Source organism: Erpetoichthys calabaricus, chromosome 6 (assembly GCF_900747795.2).
Source record: "Erpetoichthys calabaricus chromosome 6, fErpCal1.3, whole genome shotgun sequence".
Classification (NCBI taxonomy): domain Eukaryota; kingdom Metazoa; phylum Chordata; class Cladistia; order Polypteriformes; family Polypteridae; genus Erpetoichthys; species Erpetoichthys calabaricus.
Genome location: NC_041399.2, coordinates 154179302 through 154197393, shown reverse-complemented (window position 1 = coordinate 154197393; position 18092 = coordinate 154179302). Strand labels below are relative to the sequence as shown.

At 37.9% G+C, this 18092-nt stretch overlaps 1 protein-coding gene across 2 annotated transcripts in view; it reads left to right on the top strand.

Annotated features, from left to right (window-relative positions):
- LOC114653611 (leukocyte elastase inhibitor-like) overlaps nucleotides 1-4335 on the top strand; it is a 48095-nt gene extending 43760 nt beyond the window's left edge. For both annotated transcript variants that reach the window (XM_028804016.2, XM_028804015.2), the window contains 2 exons: nucleotides 354-521; nucleotides 3566-4335. In XM_028804016.2, the coding sequence (XP_028659849.1) occupies nucleotides 354-521; nucleotides 3566-3970 (573 nt within the window). In that variant the 3' untranslated portion in view covers nucleotides 3971-4335. The remainder of the gene's footprint in view (nucleotides 1-353; nucleotides 522-3565) is intronic.
- The last annotated feature ends 13757 nt before the right edge of the window (nucleotides 4336-18092 follow it).

The following is an 18092-nucleotide window of genomic DNA, read 5'->3' as shown; positions in this document are numbered from 1 at the left end:
AGTAAAAATTCATGGCAGCAATAAAGAGAAACAAAATTCACATTAATATTTGGTCATGCAGAAGGCAGAGTTATGTAGTGAGCCATCTGATTAAATAAAGATATTTGAATTTACACCAAAAATGACATGAAATTAAAAAACTGGATCTAAAAAAAAATGCTGCCATCACTGTGGCCCCCCAGAGGGTGGTGTTTAGCACCCTGACCCAAACTAAACTGTTTTTGTACACTTTAATATAGTGCTACATGCACTGTTGTTTAAAATATACTGCATATTTTGTATTTTCAATTCTTTTTCTCTATGTATGTCCAATGTAATTCATAAATTATTTTTGTTCTTTACAACCTTTGCAGAATGAAACTAAAGAGGTTAAGATGATGCATCAGAAGTCAAAGTTTAAGTTTGCCTTTATTCCTGAGATGCAGTGTCAAATCCTTGAACTCCCATATGTTGAGAATGAACTGAGTATGCTGATTTTACTCCCAAAAGACATTGAAGATAACTCCACTGGACTAAAGAAGGTGAGACACTTTAGTAGGAACTGCAGTTTTATTCACAAAACTACCATTTTCTGTTTTTTCTTCTTGAATCCCTTGGTACCATTGTGCAAGTTAGCACTCGTTGTATAGGCATTCATGTTTATCCATGCAATGAAAATTTTCCATTTGAATTTTTACCCCATTTTGGTAGTACTAGGGTGTTGTACCGTGTTAGCCATTGTGAATATAGAGAAAAGCCAAGCAAAATGACACCTTTTATTGGCTAACTAAAAAGATTACAATATGCAAGCTTTCGAGGCAACTCAGGCCCCTTCTTCAAGCAAGATGTAATACAGAGACTGGAGTTCCCTATGTTTATATACACAATCTAGGACAAGAAACAACATTGGTAAATCTTTAAATGAGAAATTTTAAATGTAAAAAAATTAATAGATTCATTCAGGCTAAGGTTAATTTAACAAGAGAGAGCAGAACAATGTATGGTCAAGATCTCTGGATAAGATAACTGTCCAACAAAGTCTTTTGAAGTTTGTAATGAGTTTTTTCAAAACAATGTACTGTAGATCTGTAGACAGGTTGTCTGTCATTCTGAAAGATGTAAACAATCCTCATATCTGACCATAAAACTCTTGTCTCTATTCAATCCAGGTTGTAATGTATTAAATTTTAGCATGAGTTTAACTTCCCATTCTTTTCTCTCTTGCTGTGTTTTGAAGTTGCCCATAAGCACTGTGACTTTAAAGTCCCTCTCACAGTGTCCATGGCTGTTGAAGTGGGCCGCTACAGGAACATCTGTGTTGCCATGTTTAATGTGGAACCTGTGTAAATTCATTCTCTGGCGGAGTGTTTGTCCAGTTTCTCCCACATAGAGTGAAGTGTCAGGACATTTCATGCAGAAATTTAGGTAGACGACATTAGATGATCTGCAGGAAAATGATCCCACATCTATGATACAGACCATATAGTTATACCCCACTGCCGACTTGAACATCACATAAAGGGATCATTTTCCTGCAGATCATCTAATGTAGTCTACCTAATTTTCTGCATGAAATGTCCTGACACTGCACTCTATGTGGGAGAAACTGGACAAACACTCCGCCAAAGAATGAATTTACACAGGTTCCACATTAAACGTGGCAACACAGATGTTCCTGTAGCGGCCCACTTCAACAGCCATGGACACTGTGAGAGGGACTTTAAAGTCACAGTGCTTATGGGCAACTTCAAAACACAGCAAGAGAGAAAAGAATGGGAAGTTAAACTCATGGTAAAATTTAATACATTACAACATGGATTGAATAGAGACAAGAGTTTTATGGCCAGATATGAGGATTATTTACATCTCTCAGAATGACAGACAACCTCTCTACAGATCTACATTGTTTTGAAAAAACTCATTACAAACTTCAAAAGACTTTGTTGGACAGTTATCTTATCCAGAGATCTTGACCATACATTGTTCTCTCTTTTATTAAATTAACCCTAGCCTGAATGAATCTATTAATTTTTTTACATTTAAAATTTCTCATTTAAAGATTTACCAATGTTGTTTCTTGTCCTAGAGTGTGTATATAAACACAGGGAACTCCAGTCTCTGTATTACATCTTGCCTGAAGAAGGGGCCTGAGTTGCCTTGAAAGCTTGCATATTGTAATCTTTTTAGTTAGCCAATAAAAGGTGTCATTTTGCTTGGCTTTTCACCCCATTTTGGAAAAATCACACTTTCCAAATATAATGCAGTAATCATCATCATGTGCAATTGATAAGTGGATAGAAATACGCTTCTGTTTCAAGTGGGCTTGTTGGCATGCATATGGTTTGTGTTGGTCTCTTATCCAGTTAAAGGCTGGTTCTTATTTTGAGATCTTTAGTGGTGGTACGGGAAAAAACAGTCCGTTGTGGAAAATAGGTGGGTATCATCCACCTTAAAGATGGGCAATTAAAACACACTAATTCATTTAAAGAAATAAATAGTATTTGTGCTTCTTTTACAAAATATATGACTAGAACAATGTACAGTAATTTGTAATGTTGTATTGGTGCCAGTTATATAAATAATACACTTTTTTCTTTCATTCTGTTAAAAATGAAAATCTGTAAACAAAATTGAACAGAACAATAAATTAAAACAGTCCTTCGATTGTGAAAGTCGAAGGTTAGCCTCTCATAATTGTACCATTTGCCTTTTTTGGATCTTGGGGGCTCTGTGTTATTTTTCTGCAAGCATTTGACGATTCCAGTTAATTCATAATGCTTGACAGTGCATTCTGGGCATAGAACCCAGAATGTACGCTGTGGTCTTATGTTGTGACATGGTTCCAGCGTTGGGGCAATTTTGTGGTGTGCATCTTGACAGTATTTTTGGAAGAGTACAGATATATAGGAATTACAAAAAAAATGTAATCACGATTAAGCATATTCTGTAAAAGTTTATTTTAACATAACTGCTGTCCATTAATGCAGACTTTTGCAAATTGTTTCTTGGAGTCTGGAATACAGTTATAGATAGGGTGTTCGCTCATGGATACAAATAAGACAGATTTTTTTCAGTTGTTCATGGCTTAGTGTTATTCATCCATCCATCCATTTTCCAACCCGCTGAATCCGAACACAGGGTCACGGGGGTCTGCTGGAGCCAATCCCAGCCAACACAGGGCACAAGGCAGGGAACCAATCCCGGGCAGGGTGCCAACCCACCGCAGGACACACACAAACACACCCACACACCAAGCACGCACTAGGGCCAATTTAGGATTGCCAATCCACCTAACCTGCATGTCTTTGGACTGTGGGAGGAAACCGGAGCGCCCGGAGGAAACCCACGCAGACACGGGGAGAACATGCAAACTCCACGCAGGGTGGACCCGGGAAGCGAACCCGGGTCTCCTAACTGCGAGGCAGCAGTGCTACCACTGCGCCACCGTGCCGCCCTAGTGTTATTCATGTTTTGTTAATGTGTATGACCCCCTGCCAAATTTGCTTGCAACTTTCTAGTTAATAAAGTGTTATGCAATGAACTCTGGAAAGTGCATCAACGATAACTGTAATTGTTTTTATTGCAGCTAGAACAAAGCCTCACTTTGGAGAAACTGCATGAGTGGACTAACCCAGACAACATGGATAAGATAGAGATTAGTGTATCTCTGCCCAGGTTTAAACTTGAACAATCATATGATCTGAAAGAGGTGCTCATCAACATGGGAGTAGTTGATGCCTTTGATATGTGTAGAGCCGATTTATCAGGCATGTCTCCCAAAGATGACCTGTATCTGTCAAAAGCAGTGCACAAATCATTTGTCGAGGTAAATGAGGAAGGCACTGAAGCTGCTGCAGCAACAGCCATGGTGGTGATGATGCGATGTGCTATGATTCCTGCGTCATTTAATGCAGACCATCCATTCCTGTTCTTTATAAGACACAACAAAACTCGGAGCATCCTCTTTTATGGCAGATTTTGCTCTCCTTAAATCTTGGTAATGCTTCCTAGATGCATTTATGTAAGAAGTTTTTGTTAATCATAGGAGGCATAGTACTGGGAGAGTGAAGTTCAAGATTTTTATCCACGACGGTTGCATATCAATATATTGTTCAGTGCCTTTTTTTTAACTTCCTAAACACTGTATTCATTGAGACATGATAAGAAATACTTTCTTCCTTTCACCCATTTGGTCAACTTATGTTTACTCAACTTATAATAAGCAGACATTATATTTTGCAAAACTGAATATGTTACCTATATTCTACTGTGCATATATAGTATACAAACCTTTACATTTTGTAACTGGCTTGATCCATATAAGTAAGCAATAAAGATTTGTGCATTTCCTTAAAATATGGATGGCATTACTGACTTATTGTGTCACTCAAATCTCTAACCAAATAATGCATGTTTATTTTATACTGGTGCTAAATTTCTTTTCTGTCGGTATTCGGTAAGAGCAAAACATGAAAACATTGAGGTAAAACTTTGCAAAATACAAATTGTATGGCTAATCTATCAAGCAGTTTAACAGATGCAGTAAATAGAACTTAAAAAGTGAGTGTATGCATTTTATTAGGCATACCAATATTAAGGTTTCTAAGATGCTAGTAACCATTCCACTTGTAACTAATGTAAGAAAAAAATATCATCACCTTTATGTGCCTTATCTTTGTAATATCTACTTTCTTTATTTAGATTTTGGATAATTGAAGAGGAAAAGTGAGACAAATTAAAGTGTAATATATTTAAAATCCATTTGACAATTTTGAATTACAAAATCACTTACATTTTTACATCACTATAGTTTTATGAGACTCAAAGGACTGTTTTTCTGATATGGATGTGAGCAGCACTGGAACACCGCAAGGAACAGTCCTGTCTCCTTATCTCTTCACTCTGTACAACCAGGTTATGTCACTTGCATAAACTCTCAGATGATGCTGCAGTTATGGTGTGTATTGATAAAGGGGATGAGACGGAGTATACAAGTCAGGTGGGAAACTTTGTTTCTTGGTGCAGAAAGTCCTAGACTATGCGTTCTCTTGTATTAGACCACCTGGATCCACTGCAGTTTGCCTATTGGGCAAACATTGGAGAGGAGGATGCAATGATCTCTATGTTCCACAAGGCTTATTCTTATCTGGACAAAGCCGGCAGCACTGCGAGGATTATGTTTTTTGATTTCTCCAGTGCCTTCAATACCATCCAGCCATACCTATTAAGTGGTGAACTCAGAGATTTGTAGGTGGATGAGCCTATGGTGCCTCTGTTCAGCAACCAAAGTTTGAGAGACTCAAGGATTGTGTCTCTGATAGGAAAATGGGCAATCCTGGAGCACCACAAGGAGCAGTCCTGTCTCCTTCTGTTTCATTCTGTACACCTCAGAGTCATATCACTTACAGAAATTCTCAGATGATTCTGCACTTATGGAGTGTACTGATAAAGAGGATGAGACAGAGTATAGGAGTCAGGTGGAGAACTTAGTTTCTTGGTGCAAAGAGAATTGTTGGCATCTTAACATCAGCCAACTCAAGAAACTGGTTATTGACCTTGGCCACACCAAAGAGCCTCTGTTTGGTCAGTATTGAGGGAGTGGATGTAGATGTGGTTCACTCCCACAGGTACTTGGGGGTTCACTTTAATGACGGATTGGATTGGTCTCGGAACACAGAGAAGCTATATCAGAAAGGGCAGAGCAGGCTTTTCCTTAGGAGACTACATTCCTTTAATGTCGTAAGTGACATCCTTCATATTTTCTTACAAATCTGTGCCAGTGTAGTCTTCTACACTGTGGTGTGCTGGGCTGGTATGATCTCTTCAGGAGAGGCCCACCAAATCAACAAGCTAATTAAAAGGGCTGATTCAGTTACTGTATGTGGCATACTCTTGACCTCCTGGCGGTAATAGCAAAGAGGAGAATGAAGACAAAACTGAGCACCATTATGAACAATGCTGTACATCCTCTCTGTGATACACTAACACTGAGTACTTTCAGCCAATGAATTATTCAGCAGATGTGTGTCAAGAGACTCCTCTGGGGCTCCTTTTTACCAACAGAAATATGTCTCCATGATGCCTCACTGTGTCTGTAACTGCCAAGTCAGAAGTTTTCTTACTTTTTAATTTTCTTGCTTTTTATTCATTCTGGTGTGTATTCAGACCATAGTGTGGGTATCTATCTATCTATCTATCTATCTATCTATCTATCTATCTATCTATCTATCTATCTATCTATCTATCTATCTATCTATCTATCTATCTATCTATCTATCTATCTATCTAAAACATTTAAAACTCTGAAAGGCTTCCACAGGATGCTAGAGGACAGTATGGAGGAATGCTAGGGCCTCAGACTGACAAGAGAGTGAGAGGAGACCCTAGAGGTATTAAAACCTCCTGGCAGCAGTAGGGCGCACAGTTCCAGAAGGGGACATACAGGACCATGGTATTCTTCTGATAGGGCTGGCATAGAAGCTGCTCAGAAGACTCAGCCCTTTTAAACCTCCACAATCTTAACTTAGTAATGAAGGCAAGGTTTAACACCAAAAACCTAGGTGAACATACGGTAGGTGTTTTGCTAAAGGAAGCATTAAACTCTTGGGTTATAAGCAAACCGGTTTCAAAGCCCAGAAAGGCAAAAACTAATAAGTTAGCATGGTGGCACTCATTAATACCACTAGAAAACTGGATTCAAGCCCTATCTTTCAGCATGTTTCTTTGGATTTTTGCTGATTTTTTCTCTGATATCCCAAAAAACTTAAGGGTTTTCTGAAACTGGCCTACTCTGAGTGAGTGTTGCATGCCCTCTGATAGTCTGATATTCTGCACCTGATGGCGCTAAGACAGGCTCCAGCTCACTAGAGCTGGATTTGGCGCATTAAGGAAATCAACGTGTAAGTGGATATATATATATACAATATATATATATATATATATATATATATATATATATATATATATATATATATCTGTATATACACTAGGGGGCTTTGCCCCCTGCTCGCTTCGCTCGTCAACCCCCCGATCTGCGCTAAGCGCCAGCCACTTTGCGTCTCTGCCACTCGCATATGTGGATTTCACTTTCACCAAACAACAAATCTTTTAATTCTCGCGGATACGCCTCTTCACTGGGAAGACGCACTACTTTTTCCTGATGGCAATACGAATTAGACAATCTACAAGTCTCCAACTTAAAGTTTAAATCTGAACAATATATTCGATTTCTTTTTGCTGTTCTGTTATTTCACTGAGTAATAATTTCCGTTTCTTTGCGCTAATGCAATCTTTACTATAATTTTTTTGAGACTTTCAAATTTTTTACTTTCATTATCTCTAGCCTGCTCAAAATGTGTATTGTGGCAACTTTTTGGAACCACTTTATGATGTTCTACATTGTCATCTACTCTTTGTCTTTTATTTCCAAATCTCTTGGCATAAAGTCTCGTCTCGTGGGGCTTGAAAGTATCTCTCTGAAAAAGTCACATCTCGTCCCAGGATTTTTTATATAATAGAGATATATATATATATATTTACATGGCTCTAGAAATCTTAGTCCAACCATGTTAAGTAGGTCAATACAGTATAGCTAACCTGTTTTCATAGTGCTAATTCACAGAATAGGTGAGCATTCTCATGTAAACTGTTGAAGAAACAAACATTAAACTGATGCTTGCAGTTTTACAGCCAGTTAAAGCTTTTCAGCTACTTATCTTTCATCATACCAGCTAAACCCTGTCCTATCAGGAAATCAGTATGATGTTCCAAAGCATTTTCTGCTCACTATATCAAAGATAGTGTAGTGTTTCCATTTGAACAATCAAAATGAAAAACAAAGGAGAAAATGGTAGCTTACATTACAGAAATGTAAAGATTGCTAGAAACTGAAATTTCAATGACAGTTTTCACTTTTATTGAGGTGCATACTTTTATGCGGTGTCAGAGGTGAGACACTACAAACGCAGTACCGACAAAGACAAGCATTCAAATGGTATACATGAATCCTCAATGAAATTGTGTACTTTAAATACCCATTAACTATAAAATAAATATTCTCTAAAATCCACATACCATTGATTTCATCTGGAGAAGATGTAACAGCTATGGAGGAAGTCATGAACATGACATTTGTTATTTTTGAGAGGATGTTCACTGTAAATGTAAACTTCACAGTGATCTACACAGAATGTGCCTCCAGAAAGGCTACTCCATGAAAGGCAGACAAGTAAAGGAAAGGCTACCTCATTGAGAAATACAGCATGTCAATGTACAGAGGCAGGCTGTCTGATGTTAACCAGGTAAGTGTTCAAAGGTTATTGCTGTAAGCAGTTTGGGAACTTGTGCAGAAATCTTAAAACACATATAATGATCTGATCTTATGTAGAGTATCAGAACAGCCATATCACATATTCTGATTAGTGAATGCACCTCCTGACGTACCTTGTGGTGTTCAGCACATGGACCATAATAAAATGAGACTAAAGTGTTGAGTGCATGCTGTGTCAAGGTACATCATAGAAAGTTCAGGTGAATTAGAGCCTTATTATTAAAGAACAATTAGCATGTTTACTTAGTAGAGTGGTTTGACCCTCCGGACATTGCTCCATTTGTGGTAACATGTGATGCATAGGTTCATTATGAGAAGCAAATACTTAAATAATGTGCTGAATACAAATCCACAAGACTCCACAAGATTTTCTGTGTGGAAAAGTTACTTCACCCTCTAAAATGGCAGTCTCTCACTCCTATGTTTCATAACCCTGCTTTCTCAATAGGTGGCCAGCCCTGTGTATTTTGTTCTTGGCAGTGTACGAGATTCAGTGTGCTGGGGGTTTTGTTCAGGACTTAAGATGTTCCAGTCTTTATAAGCGCATTTTAATTCACTTTGTTCTATTTTTTTTTTTTAACCAACGCCTCCGATCAGTGCTTAGAATACGTGGGGTTTCTCTGACTGCACCATACCAAATCACTCTTTGTGCTCTTTGTTTTTTTTCTTTCTCTCCCAAGAAAAAAAATCTCTACCCTCTACTCTTTACTTATCTTATAAAAATCTGCCCTTAATTTCTCTTTGATCCAGAGACCTTTCTCCTTTTTCTTTACCTCTTTCATGGTACACTATTCTCTCAAATGTAAGGTTTTGTTTTAGAAACTCAAACTACCAATCACCCAGTTCAGATTCTACACCGAGTTTATCCTACTCCCTGCAAGTGGTTTCTGATGGGCCTCAAAGCTGACCGTCTCTGTCAATGATGTTCCCTAAGTTTACCTGATACTTTTCTTCACATATTCTGACACTGTCCTCTGGTTTTTCCTTGTGGACACACTTTTGTCACCTACTGTCTTCTTTTCTTTCTTGCAGTACCCCAAATCTCTCTTGTTTTACAGTAGACTTTTCTATGCTTCCACATAAATTCCCTGAATGCAAGTTATTTTGTTTGGGTACCCTGGCAACCAAATTATTTATTGCTTCCCTCTGGAAGACACGTGACTACATTACTGTTAACAGCTGGCAGTTCTCCTTCTATAACTTAATTCATTCCAGTAATGTAATTGAAACCTGGTCTGCTGCTGCTCAAACGTGTAAATCTTGGCTTGTAACTCCTGAACTTTGTTTTCCTGTCAGTTATTTTTTTTTTTTTTTTTTTTTTTTACTGTTGTGGCACAATTATTTACTTCTAATTTTCTCTTCGATGTCACATGGATTTTCTCAAAATATTTTTTTACGTTACCCCTCGGCTCAGGCTGGGCAGGAGAGGATAAATCTTTCTTATTGTGTGCTTATGTCCTGTCATTTTTTTATTTATTTAATAAAAACGATCACAAAAAAAGATGTTATAGGGGATTCATATCAAATTGTAGATTTTAACTATATGCTTACCAATTGAGCAAATGTGATTTTTTTTTTCTGTAAAATTAGACCTACAACAGCATCACAGCATATTCTGAACCATAAAAGTTGTTCTCAAGTGGTCCCCCAAACTCAAGTATGGAACAAGAAGACCGTAAAGTGTTGGTTTAATTGATAATACAAAGTACAAATGAAAAAAGGAAATAATGAAGCTTTGATTTCTTTAAGGCCTACCTAATCATATCGTGGTGCCTAGTACCATTTCCCACAATCCAAATACAAGGCTATCTCCTTACCACCTTTCTATTAATCACTCTTCTTGTACATAAACGTCTCTTTCTTTGACTCCAAATTTACCAGATTATTCAGAATAAGATTACTTTATTCCACAGCCTGTGAACAGTCCTTTGGTAAACTCCAGAAACCTCTTACTGGGTTATATGTTCTTTTTAGAGGCCCTGGGGACAAATTCCTAGAGCTTCAGTGGAAATACTGTATGTTGTCTCAAATGTAATAATAATAAATTTATTTTAACAAAAGCCTACCTTATTATGGGCGGAGTGGTGGCTCTGAGGCTAGGGATTTGCACTGGCAATCGGAAGGTTGCCAGTTCGAATCCCATAAACGCCAAAAATGACTGTACTTCGTTGGGCCCTAGATCCGTCCTGGGTATGATGTTAAACTGGATCCCTGCATGTAGGGAAAAACCTGGGGGTTGGTGGCAAAATTGGCACTCCATCCACCATAAAAAAACTCACATTGGTTCCATTCCATCTGAAATAGTGTGGTGGTGACACCTCAGCATGGCTGCACTCAGGTCCTAATCTGGAATCTTGAGTGGGTTTGTCATGTGGTGGGTGCAGCAATGTGTACTCCTAACCTCTCCTCTCCACCTTAATAAACTGACAGTGTCATCCGACCTCCCTGTCATCATCCCTCACACAATGCATGTGTAGAACATTGAAATGAAAAGAAAGATGAATTACAATAGGGAGACCCAATGAACATCATTAAAAACAATATATCAGCTTATGTATACCTTGTAACAATCTACAAAGTTTTTAACAACATAGTCATCTAAGATAAGTTGTATTGTTTGACGAACTGGAGTACATTTGTAACAAATTTAAACAAAATACAAATGAGTGCACATGTTTTATGTATCTCTCCTCTGCCAAACTTAGCATAGACTGAGAAGAATATGTGCTTAATTTGAAAATAACAATACAGCTCAAGCAAAGGTCATTAATAAAAAATCAATTCAGATGATAAACTGTTTTAAATAATGTTGCCATAATTTTACCAATGTACAGATAACAAAAAAAAATGATTGAAGTTATTAAAATCTTGTTACACCTGCCAGTTATCTCCCACTGCCATTCCACTATCCTTATTCCCCTGTGATAATTATTCCCTTGAGGTCCTTAAAATTCTTTGCAGTAATAGGGAACTCTGTTGGTGACTTATTCTGGGCTCTTGCCTGTGAATTTATCATTCTATTGCCAGAACCTGTTGTTTTTTCCATCATTACTACTTTCTGACACTCTAACTGCCCAGTAGTGTCCTTCTTTGGTTGTCATATATGTCATTACCCACTTTCCTATGACAACATGCAAATGATTAATACGTAAAAAAGAACATTTGTAGCTAATTATTTCTGAAGGCAATTTTGATTTGCACATATCATTTTTCAGAAATGTACAAATAACCTGCATTTGGACCTGTAAGGAGTAGTTAATTATATAGATATTGTTTTAAATGGAGCAGACACCATAAATTTGTAACTGAATTGTGATGTGTACTCCAGTGATCTGCAGGTATTCAGTTTGGCACAAAAAATAAAAATGTTTATGCCATGTGTCAGGTGTCATGGTCCTAGGATTCAGGATTGATACAGAAAAACGTTTTCTAACAGGAACAAAGGTTATAGCTATTGTTTTTAATTGTTTTTGGTTTTTTTTTTGGTTTTTTTAGTCAAGGCTATGCCTAAAGTCTCAAAGCCAAATAACACACAGAAATGGCATATATTCCTAAAGACACATAACTCCTAAAGACATTTGAACATTTACAGAACCACTATAGCTAAATGTTTTCACTGGGTGCTGAACTAATATGCTACCTGGAAATGAAAGGATTCTCGATGAAATCAAATAATTGTCTAATAAGATGGAAAATTAGGTATTAATCTTGTCTGTAGTACTAAGGTGTTTTACCGTGTTAGCCATTATGGATGTGGTAAGAAGGAAAATGACACCTTTTATTGGCTAACTAGATTACAATATGTAAGCTTTTGAGGCAACTCATGCCCCTTCTTCAGGCAAGATATGATTGCATTTCATATTAATCTTGTAAAATTTATCTTACCCGTAAAATTTTTCCCTATGGAATAAGTGCTGTTCACCTCTCGTTTTTGTCAAGTCCCAACAACCGTAGCAAACAGCTTCATAAGTGAAAGGATCCATCAATATTTGACTTGAAGCAAAAAGGGGCAAACAAAGAATCCATATAAATAAAAATATTTATTTATCAAAAATGCAATGAAACAAGGAGACCCAAAAGAGTTCAAAAGGCCCAGAAGGAGTTGTCTTAAACAACAAAAGGGCAATTCAAATAGAACATGTCCCCAAAACACAAATCGAGAAGGCAAAGTCAAAAACAGACCTTAAAGGTACAAAAATAAATAAATCAACAAAAGTCCACAGTACTAATTACAAGAACTCATTTTACATTTACATTTATTTAGTTGGCAAATGCTTTTATCCAAAGCGACTTACAACATAGGTAAGCATAATTGAGTGACATTAGGCTAGGGTCTGTTTGTTCAGCAAGTGTAATAGGATAGGTAACAAAAGCTGATTGCACAAGTGAAAAGAAGTAATAACTAATAATGTACAGTCATAGATTATAATTGATAAAGCAATTACACTTAAACAACAAGTTAACCAACAATATAAATGACAACAGCAGAGCATACAGTATGTTATTTTTTTTCTTCAATCAATTAGACAGGTACTCAAAGAAGAGATGGGTCTTCAGTTGTTTCTTAAGTACATTGAGGGAGTCAGCAGTATGGATGGAGGTGGGTAGTATAGAAAGTATATTCTTAAAGTTGACAATTTGTATATATTCAAAGAGAATCATGAGCATATATGAAAATAAGCATTATATCTTAGTGCACATTAGTATAGCAAGGGTTAAATCACAAAAAGGCCTGTTCCTGTATATTTTTAATTTTCTTTGCCAGCTGGAAACCAACAATATTTCATGAGTCAAGGCCAGGTATGTAGAAAGAGGCTGACAGGTAAGCCTCCTCTTTTTTCCAGGTGGTGAATGTGAGCTGAGGAGTAGAGATAATGGTGGCAGGAACTGGATGGGTTCAAAGTGGGGAGAGGGCCTGTCAAGTGGCCATGATGGATAAGATAGACTGCTATATTCATTATTCCTGGGAAATATTGATGGAAAATTAGAGGCAGGACCAAGGTAATGGGAAGCTGGGAGTCAGATAGGTGTTAACTCTTGATAAGAACTGTAAGTAAAAGTAAGACGGCCCCATTGCTGGGAGCTCATTTCATTTGAATTGAGATCATGTGTACATCTATACTAATAAAAGGCAAAGCCCTCACTCACTCACTCACTCACTCACTCACTCACTCACTCACTCACTCACTCACTCACTCACTCATCACTAATTCTCCAACTTCCCGTGTAGGTGGAAGGCTGAAATTTGGCAGGCTCATTCCTTACAGCTTACTTACAAAAGTTAGGCAGGTTTCATTTCGAAATTCTACGCGTAATGGTCATAACTGGAACCTCTTTTTTGTCCATATACTGTAATGGAGGAGGCGGAGTCGCATATCGCGTCATCACGCCTCCTACGTAATCACGTGAACTGAAAACAAGGAAGAGCCCCAAAGAGCGCTGAAGAAAACATTCTCCGTCAACCCCCACACTCCCCCCGCCCTTCCGCACATCACAGCATTTTCGTTAATGAAGTGACGTAATACTCCAGCTCCACCTTCTTCACAAGTTCATTCACCAAATTATTTGTCAATTATATTTCACAGTAAGAATTTACAGCACAACTCAAACGCGGGAACGAAGGTAAATGACATTAATTGTTGAGTGTCTTTTAATACTGTGTAAGCATACATATTAACACATGTGCAATTAAATGTGTGCATTTACGGGGTGATTTCTCAGGCTTAAAAGCTCGCCTGTTATTAAAAAGGTAAATGCAAAATGTTTTCATTCTGAAGGGCACAAACCACGTTGGATTTCAGCTGTTAAACGCACAAAAATGTCGGTACACCAGATAAATAAGCGCAACATATTATCAGTTGTATTTTATGCTTACAATACATACAGAAATGTGTTAATCGTTAACTAATACTATGGGATGGTGTTTTTCGACTCAGCTACAGATGCCGATGGAGACCAGAACTGCTTTGGAAAAATATGAACGTCTTGGGGCCGATCTGGAAGAAGGTAGCGCAGCGCCTTGATTTAAACGATTCCATGTCTTGGTGGGTTTGCGTAGCTTATTGTCAATATCTTTACACCTGTTTTTAAGAAGTTAAGGAAGTAAAAATAAAGGTATATATTTCTGTTTTATTTAAACATTTTAAGTTCGTATGCATAGCCCCATTTGGCTGTTTTAGTTTTTTTTTTCTTTCTTCAGTAATATTTAATCTCCTTAAAGAAAAACAACATATGCATTTTACTTTTTTTGTATCTCTTTAGTAATATTTTAGTGTAAAAGGATAACCAGTATTTAAACCTTTTATGTTACTTTATAAAGTTATTTTACACAATGTTGAAAAATTAATAAGAAAGCTACATATTTTGGCAGCTGCTGCTTTAATTTTCAATGAAATGAAAAAAGCTCTCCAAGAGGAAACCTCAATGAAGAAGAAACAGTTTGCACTATCTAAAAAGGAGAAACCCTCATTTATCAAGGTTTGCTGCAGATGACTTAACTGAAAATAAAAGAATACTTCCTATGTGTATAATACATATTTATCTATTTGACTTATGCCTTTATTCCAGCAACTTGCAACATCTGAGGTACAATTTGTTACATTACTTTTGTTTTTTGCAGGTGAAGTGACTTCCTCAGGGTCACACAGTGGTGTCAGTACCAGGATTTGAACTGACAAGCTCCGGGTTTGCTGAAATATTACTGAAGAAAGAAAAAAAATGAAAACGGGCAAATGGGGCTATGCATACAAATGTCCATCCATCCATTATCCAACCTGCTATATCCTAAATACAGGAGTCAATCCCTGCCAACACAGGGCACAAGGCAGGAAACAAACCCCGGGCAAGGTGCCAGCCCACCGCAGGGCGCACACACCCACACACACCCACACACCAGGGACAATTTAGAATCGCCAATGCACCTAACATGCATGTCTTTGGACTGTGGGAGGAAACCGGAGTACCCGGAGGAAACCCAGACAGACACGGGGAGAACATTCAAACTCCACGCAGGGAAGCGAACCCGGGTCTCCTAACTGGCACCTTTCACTGCGCCACCATGCCGCATGCATACAAACTTAAAAGGTTTAAATAAAACAGAAATATACCTTTATTTTTACTTCCTTAACTTGTGGAGGGTGTATCCTGTAGCAAAGCCCTAACTTTTTTCATGAAAGCCCCTTTCAGTCAATAAGCCTTAAAAACAGGTGTAAAGCTAAACTTGCAGCACCGCTATTCAATTACACTTGCCTAACGCCTCTCCTAAGGGGAGATACTGTGGGATCTGGGCATCAGTCAAAGCACCTATCACAGGCCCGATTAGAAAGCGGGAAGCTGTGATTTGTCGTCTCCCTCCCATGTAACAATCACAGCCTGTGTTACAATGCACTATGTATGTATGTGTATATGTATATATGTATATGTGTGTGTGTATGTATGTGTGTATATGTATGTGTATATATATGTTGATATGTTTATATATATATATATACATATATATATGTGTATATATATATATATATATATATATATATATATATATATATGTATATGTAGATATGTATATATATGTATATTGTGGACGAAAAAGGCACACTGAAAAGCAGACAGATAATAGTTTCTAAATCCTCCTGTTTATTAATTTGGAGTCACAGTAAGTAGAGATTCAAAAGAGCATAACTTATTGCCGCAAAGCTCAATTGAACCCTGATGAAAAGCCAGGAGGGGTTTTTTTATACTTCAGCATCTCATGATTAATAAGAAAAGAAAGAACATCCTTATCAAAACAGTAAAGTTAAACAATATGTCTGTTGAGCTAAGCATTATCTGTGTTTTGGAAGCTAAGCACAGGAGAGATGCCTTTGCATAAACTACATGTATTTTCTGCAGCCTTGTGACCTTGTCCCTGAAACATTCACTCTGAGAAAGGGAAAACAAGAAACAGCTTAGATTTTATTCATGTGGACACTATTTCTCCTGAACCCTGGAATAACATATTTTTGTTAGTTCATAAGCCAAAGCGTCTCTCACTGGCAAGTTACAAAATAGTTATTATAAAAATTCTAATTTACTAAACACACAAAATACATGGTGCTGAGGAGAACATTCTTCTTCTACATTCCCCCCTTTTTGAACCAACAAAAATATAGGTGACACAGGAGAATGAGAGGTGTTAGTAACAGGATTGTCAATCTTAATTTGAAATCTCCCTAAAGGGTCTGTTCCAGAAACATATGCCCCTAATATATAGGTTCCTGAGTCATGTAATGAGGCGTTCTTCAAAGTGAAAATCAAGGGGTTACAATGGTTGTCAACACATTCATGAGAAGCATGTCCTTTTATGATAGAAAATCGATTTTTCAAACTGTATTTTTGGGCCTCAAAAGGTTGAGAACCCCAGTCCTCAGTTCCAGTGTTAGCAAAAACCCATTGCCAGGTGTCGCAGTTACTTCCCTAATAATACTTCGAAACAGTCATACACACGTATTTGTCAGACCAGGTCCACTGGGCTTGTCGACCAGTCCCACAGTTGATAATAGAGCAGAAATCAACCTGCACTGATGTGGTGATTCCTAACGGGAAAGTCAAGGTGACCAGGGCAGTAGACAAGGGAAAAGAAAGCATAGTAGCACAGCAATCAAGGGTGCCATCTCTTGCAATGTGAGGAGTGAATCCAGGCGGGCAATCCTTCCATTTTCACTGCATGTGGTGTGGACAGAAGAACTTGGAACAGTCCTCTCCACCTCGGCTGATGCCAATGTTTCCTCCGAGTGTCACAGACAAGGATCCAAGTGCCTAAGGGAATCGGCGTGTCTTTAGATGGAAGACTAGTCCTCCAGGCCTGGTTAACCTGCTCGTGGACTTCTTTCAGAGAAGCTCGGAGACCTGTAAGACAAGAGAGAAGATCATTGTCCACAGTATGCAGGTTAACATTTCGCATAACCATGCCCACAGGCATGGGTGTCCGGTCAGAATTTCAAACGGCGACAGTCCTAATTGCCGGTGTGTTCTTGCCCTTAATCTCATTAAGGCCAGAGGCAAAGCGTCCGGCCAGGATAAATTTGTCTGCTCACAGATTTTTGCTAATTTAGATTTTAGGGTGCCATTATCAATTTGCAATTTCTGTGGTATGCCCCACCTAGGAATAATTTCTTTGATTATATCAATTTGCAATTTCTGTGGTATGCCCCACCTAGGAATAATTTCTTTGATTAAAGCTTTGGCTACAGTTTTAGCATCAGCGTATTTAGAAGGAAAAAAATTCTACCTATTGGGAGAACACATCAACAATTACTAGACAATAACGGTAAGCTTTAGACAGAGTTAGTTCAATGAAATCCATTTGGAGGTGTTCAAACGGACCCATTGGATTAGGTGTAACGGCGGGACTTACCTGGACTTACCTGGGTGCCCTTTTCCTACATTAGACTTTTGACATAATGCACAGCGCCTGCAGAACTGCTCTGCATATGTAGAAAAGCCTTTGGGAGGAAAGGTCTGTTAGTTTGCCTATGGGTCCAGACTCCATCAGAGAGGGACCCTTGTTTGGACCATTTTCTTTTTTCTCTGTCCGTGGCTGCACTCTGTAAAGAAACAAGTTGATTATCAGGGTCCTGGTTATTTCTCTGTTGGAGTAAAGAGATTTGTGTGTTATTATATGCAGCCTGTTTAGCAAAGTGATCAGCTAATTCGTTTCCTTTGCTGACAGGATCTTGTTTTCCTATGTGAGTTTGACATTTAACGATCGCTAACTTTGATGGTTTAGTTATAGCTTCTAAGAGGGATT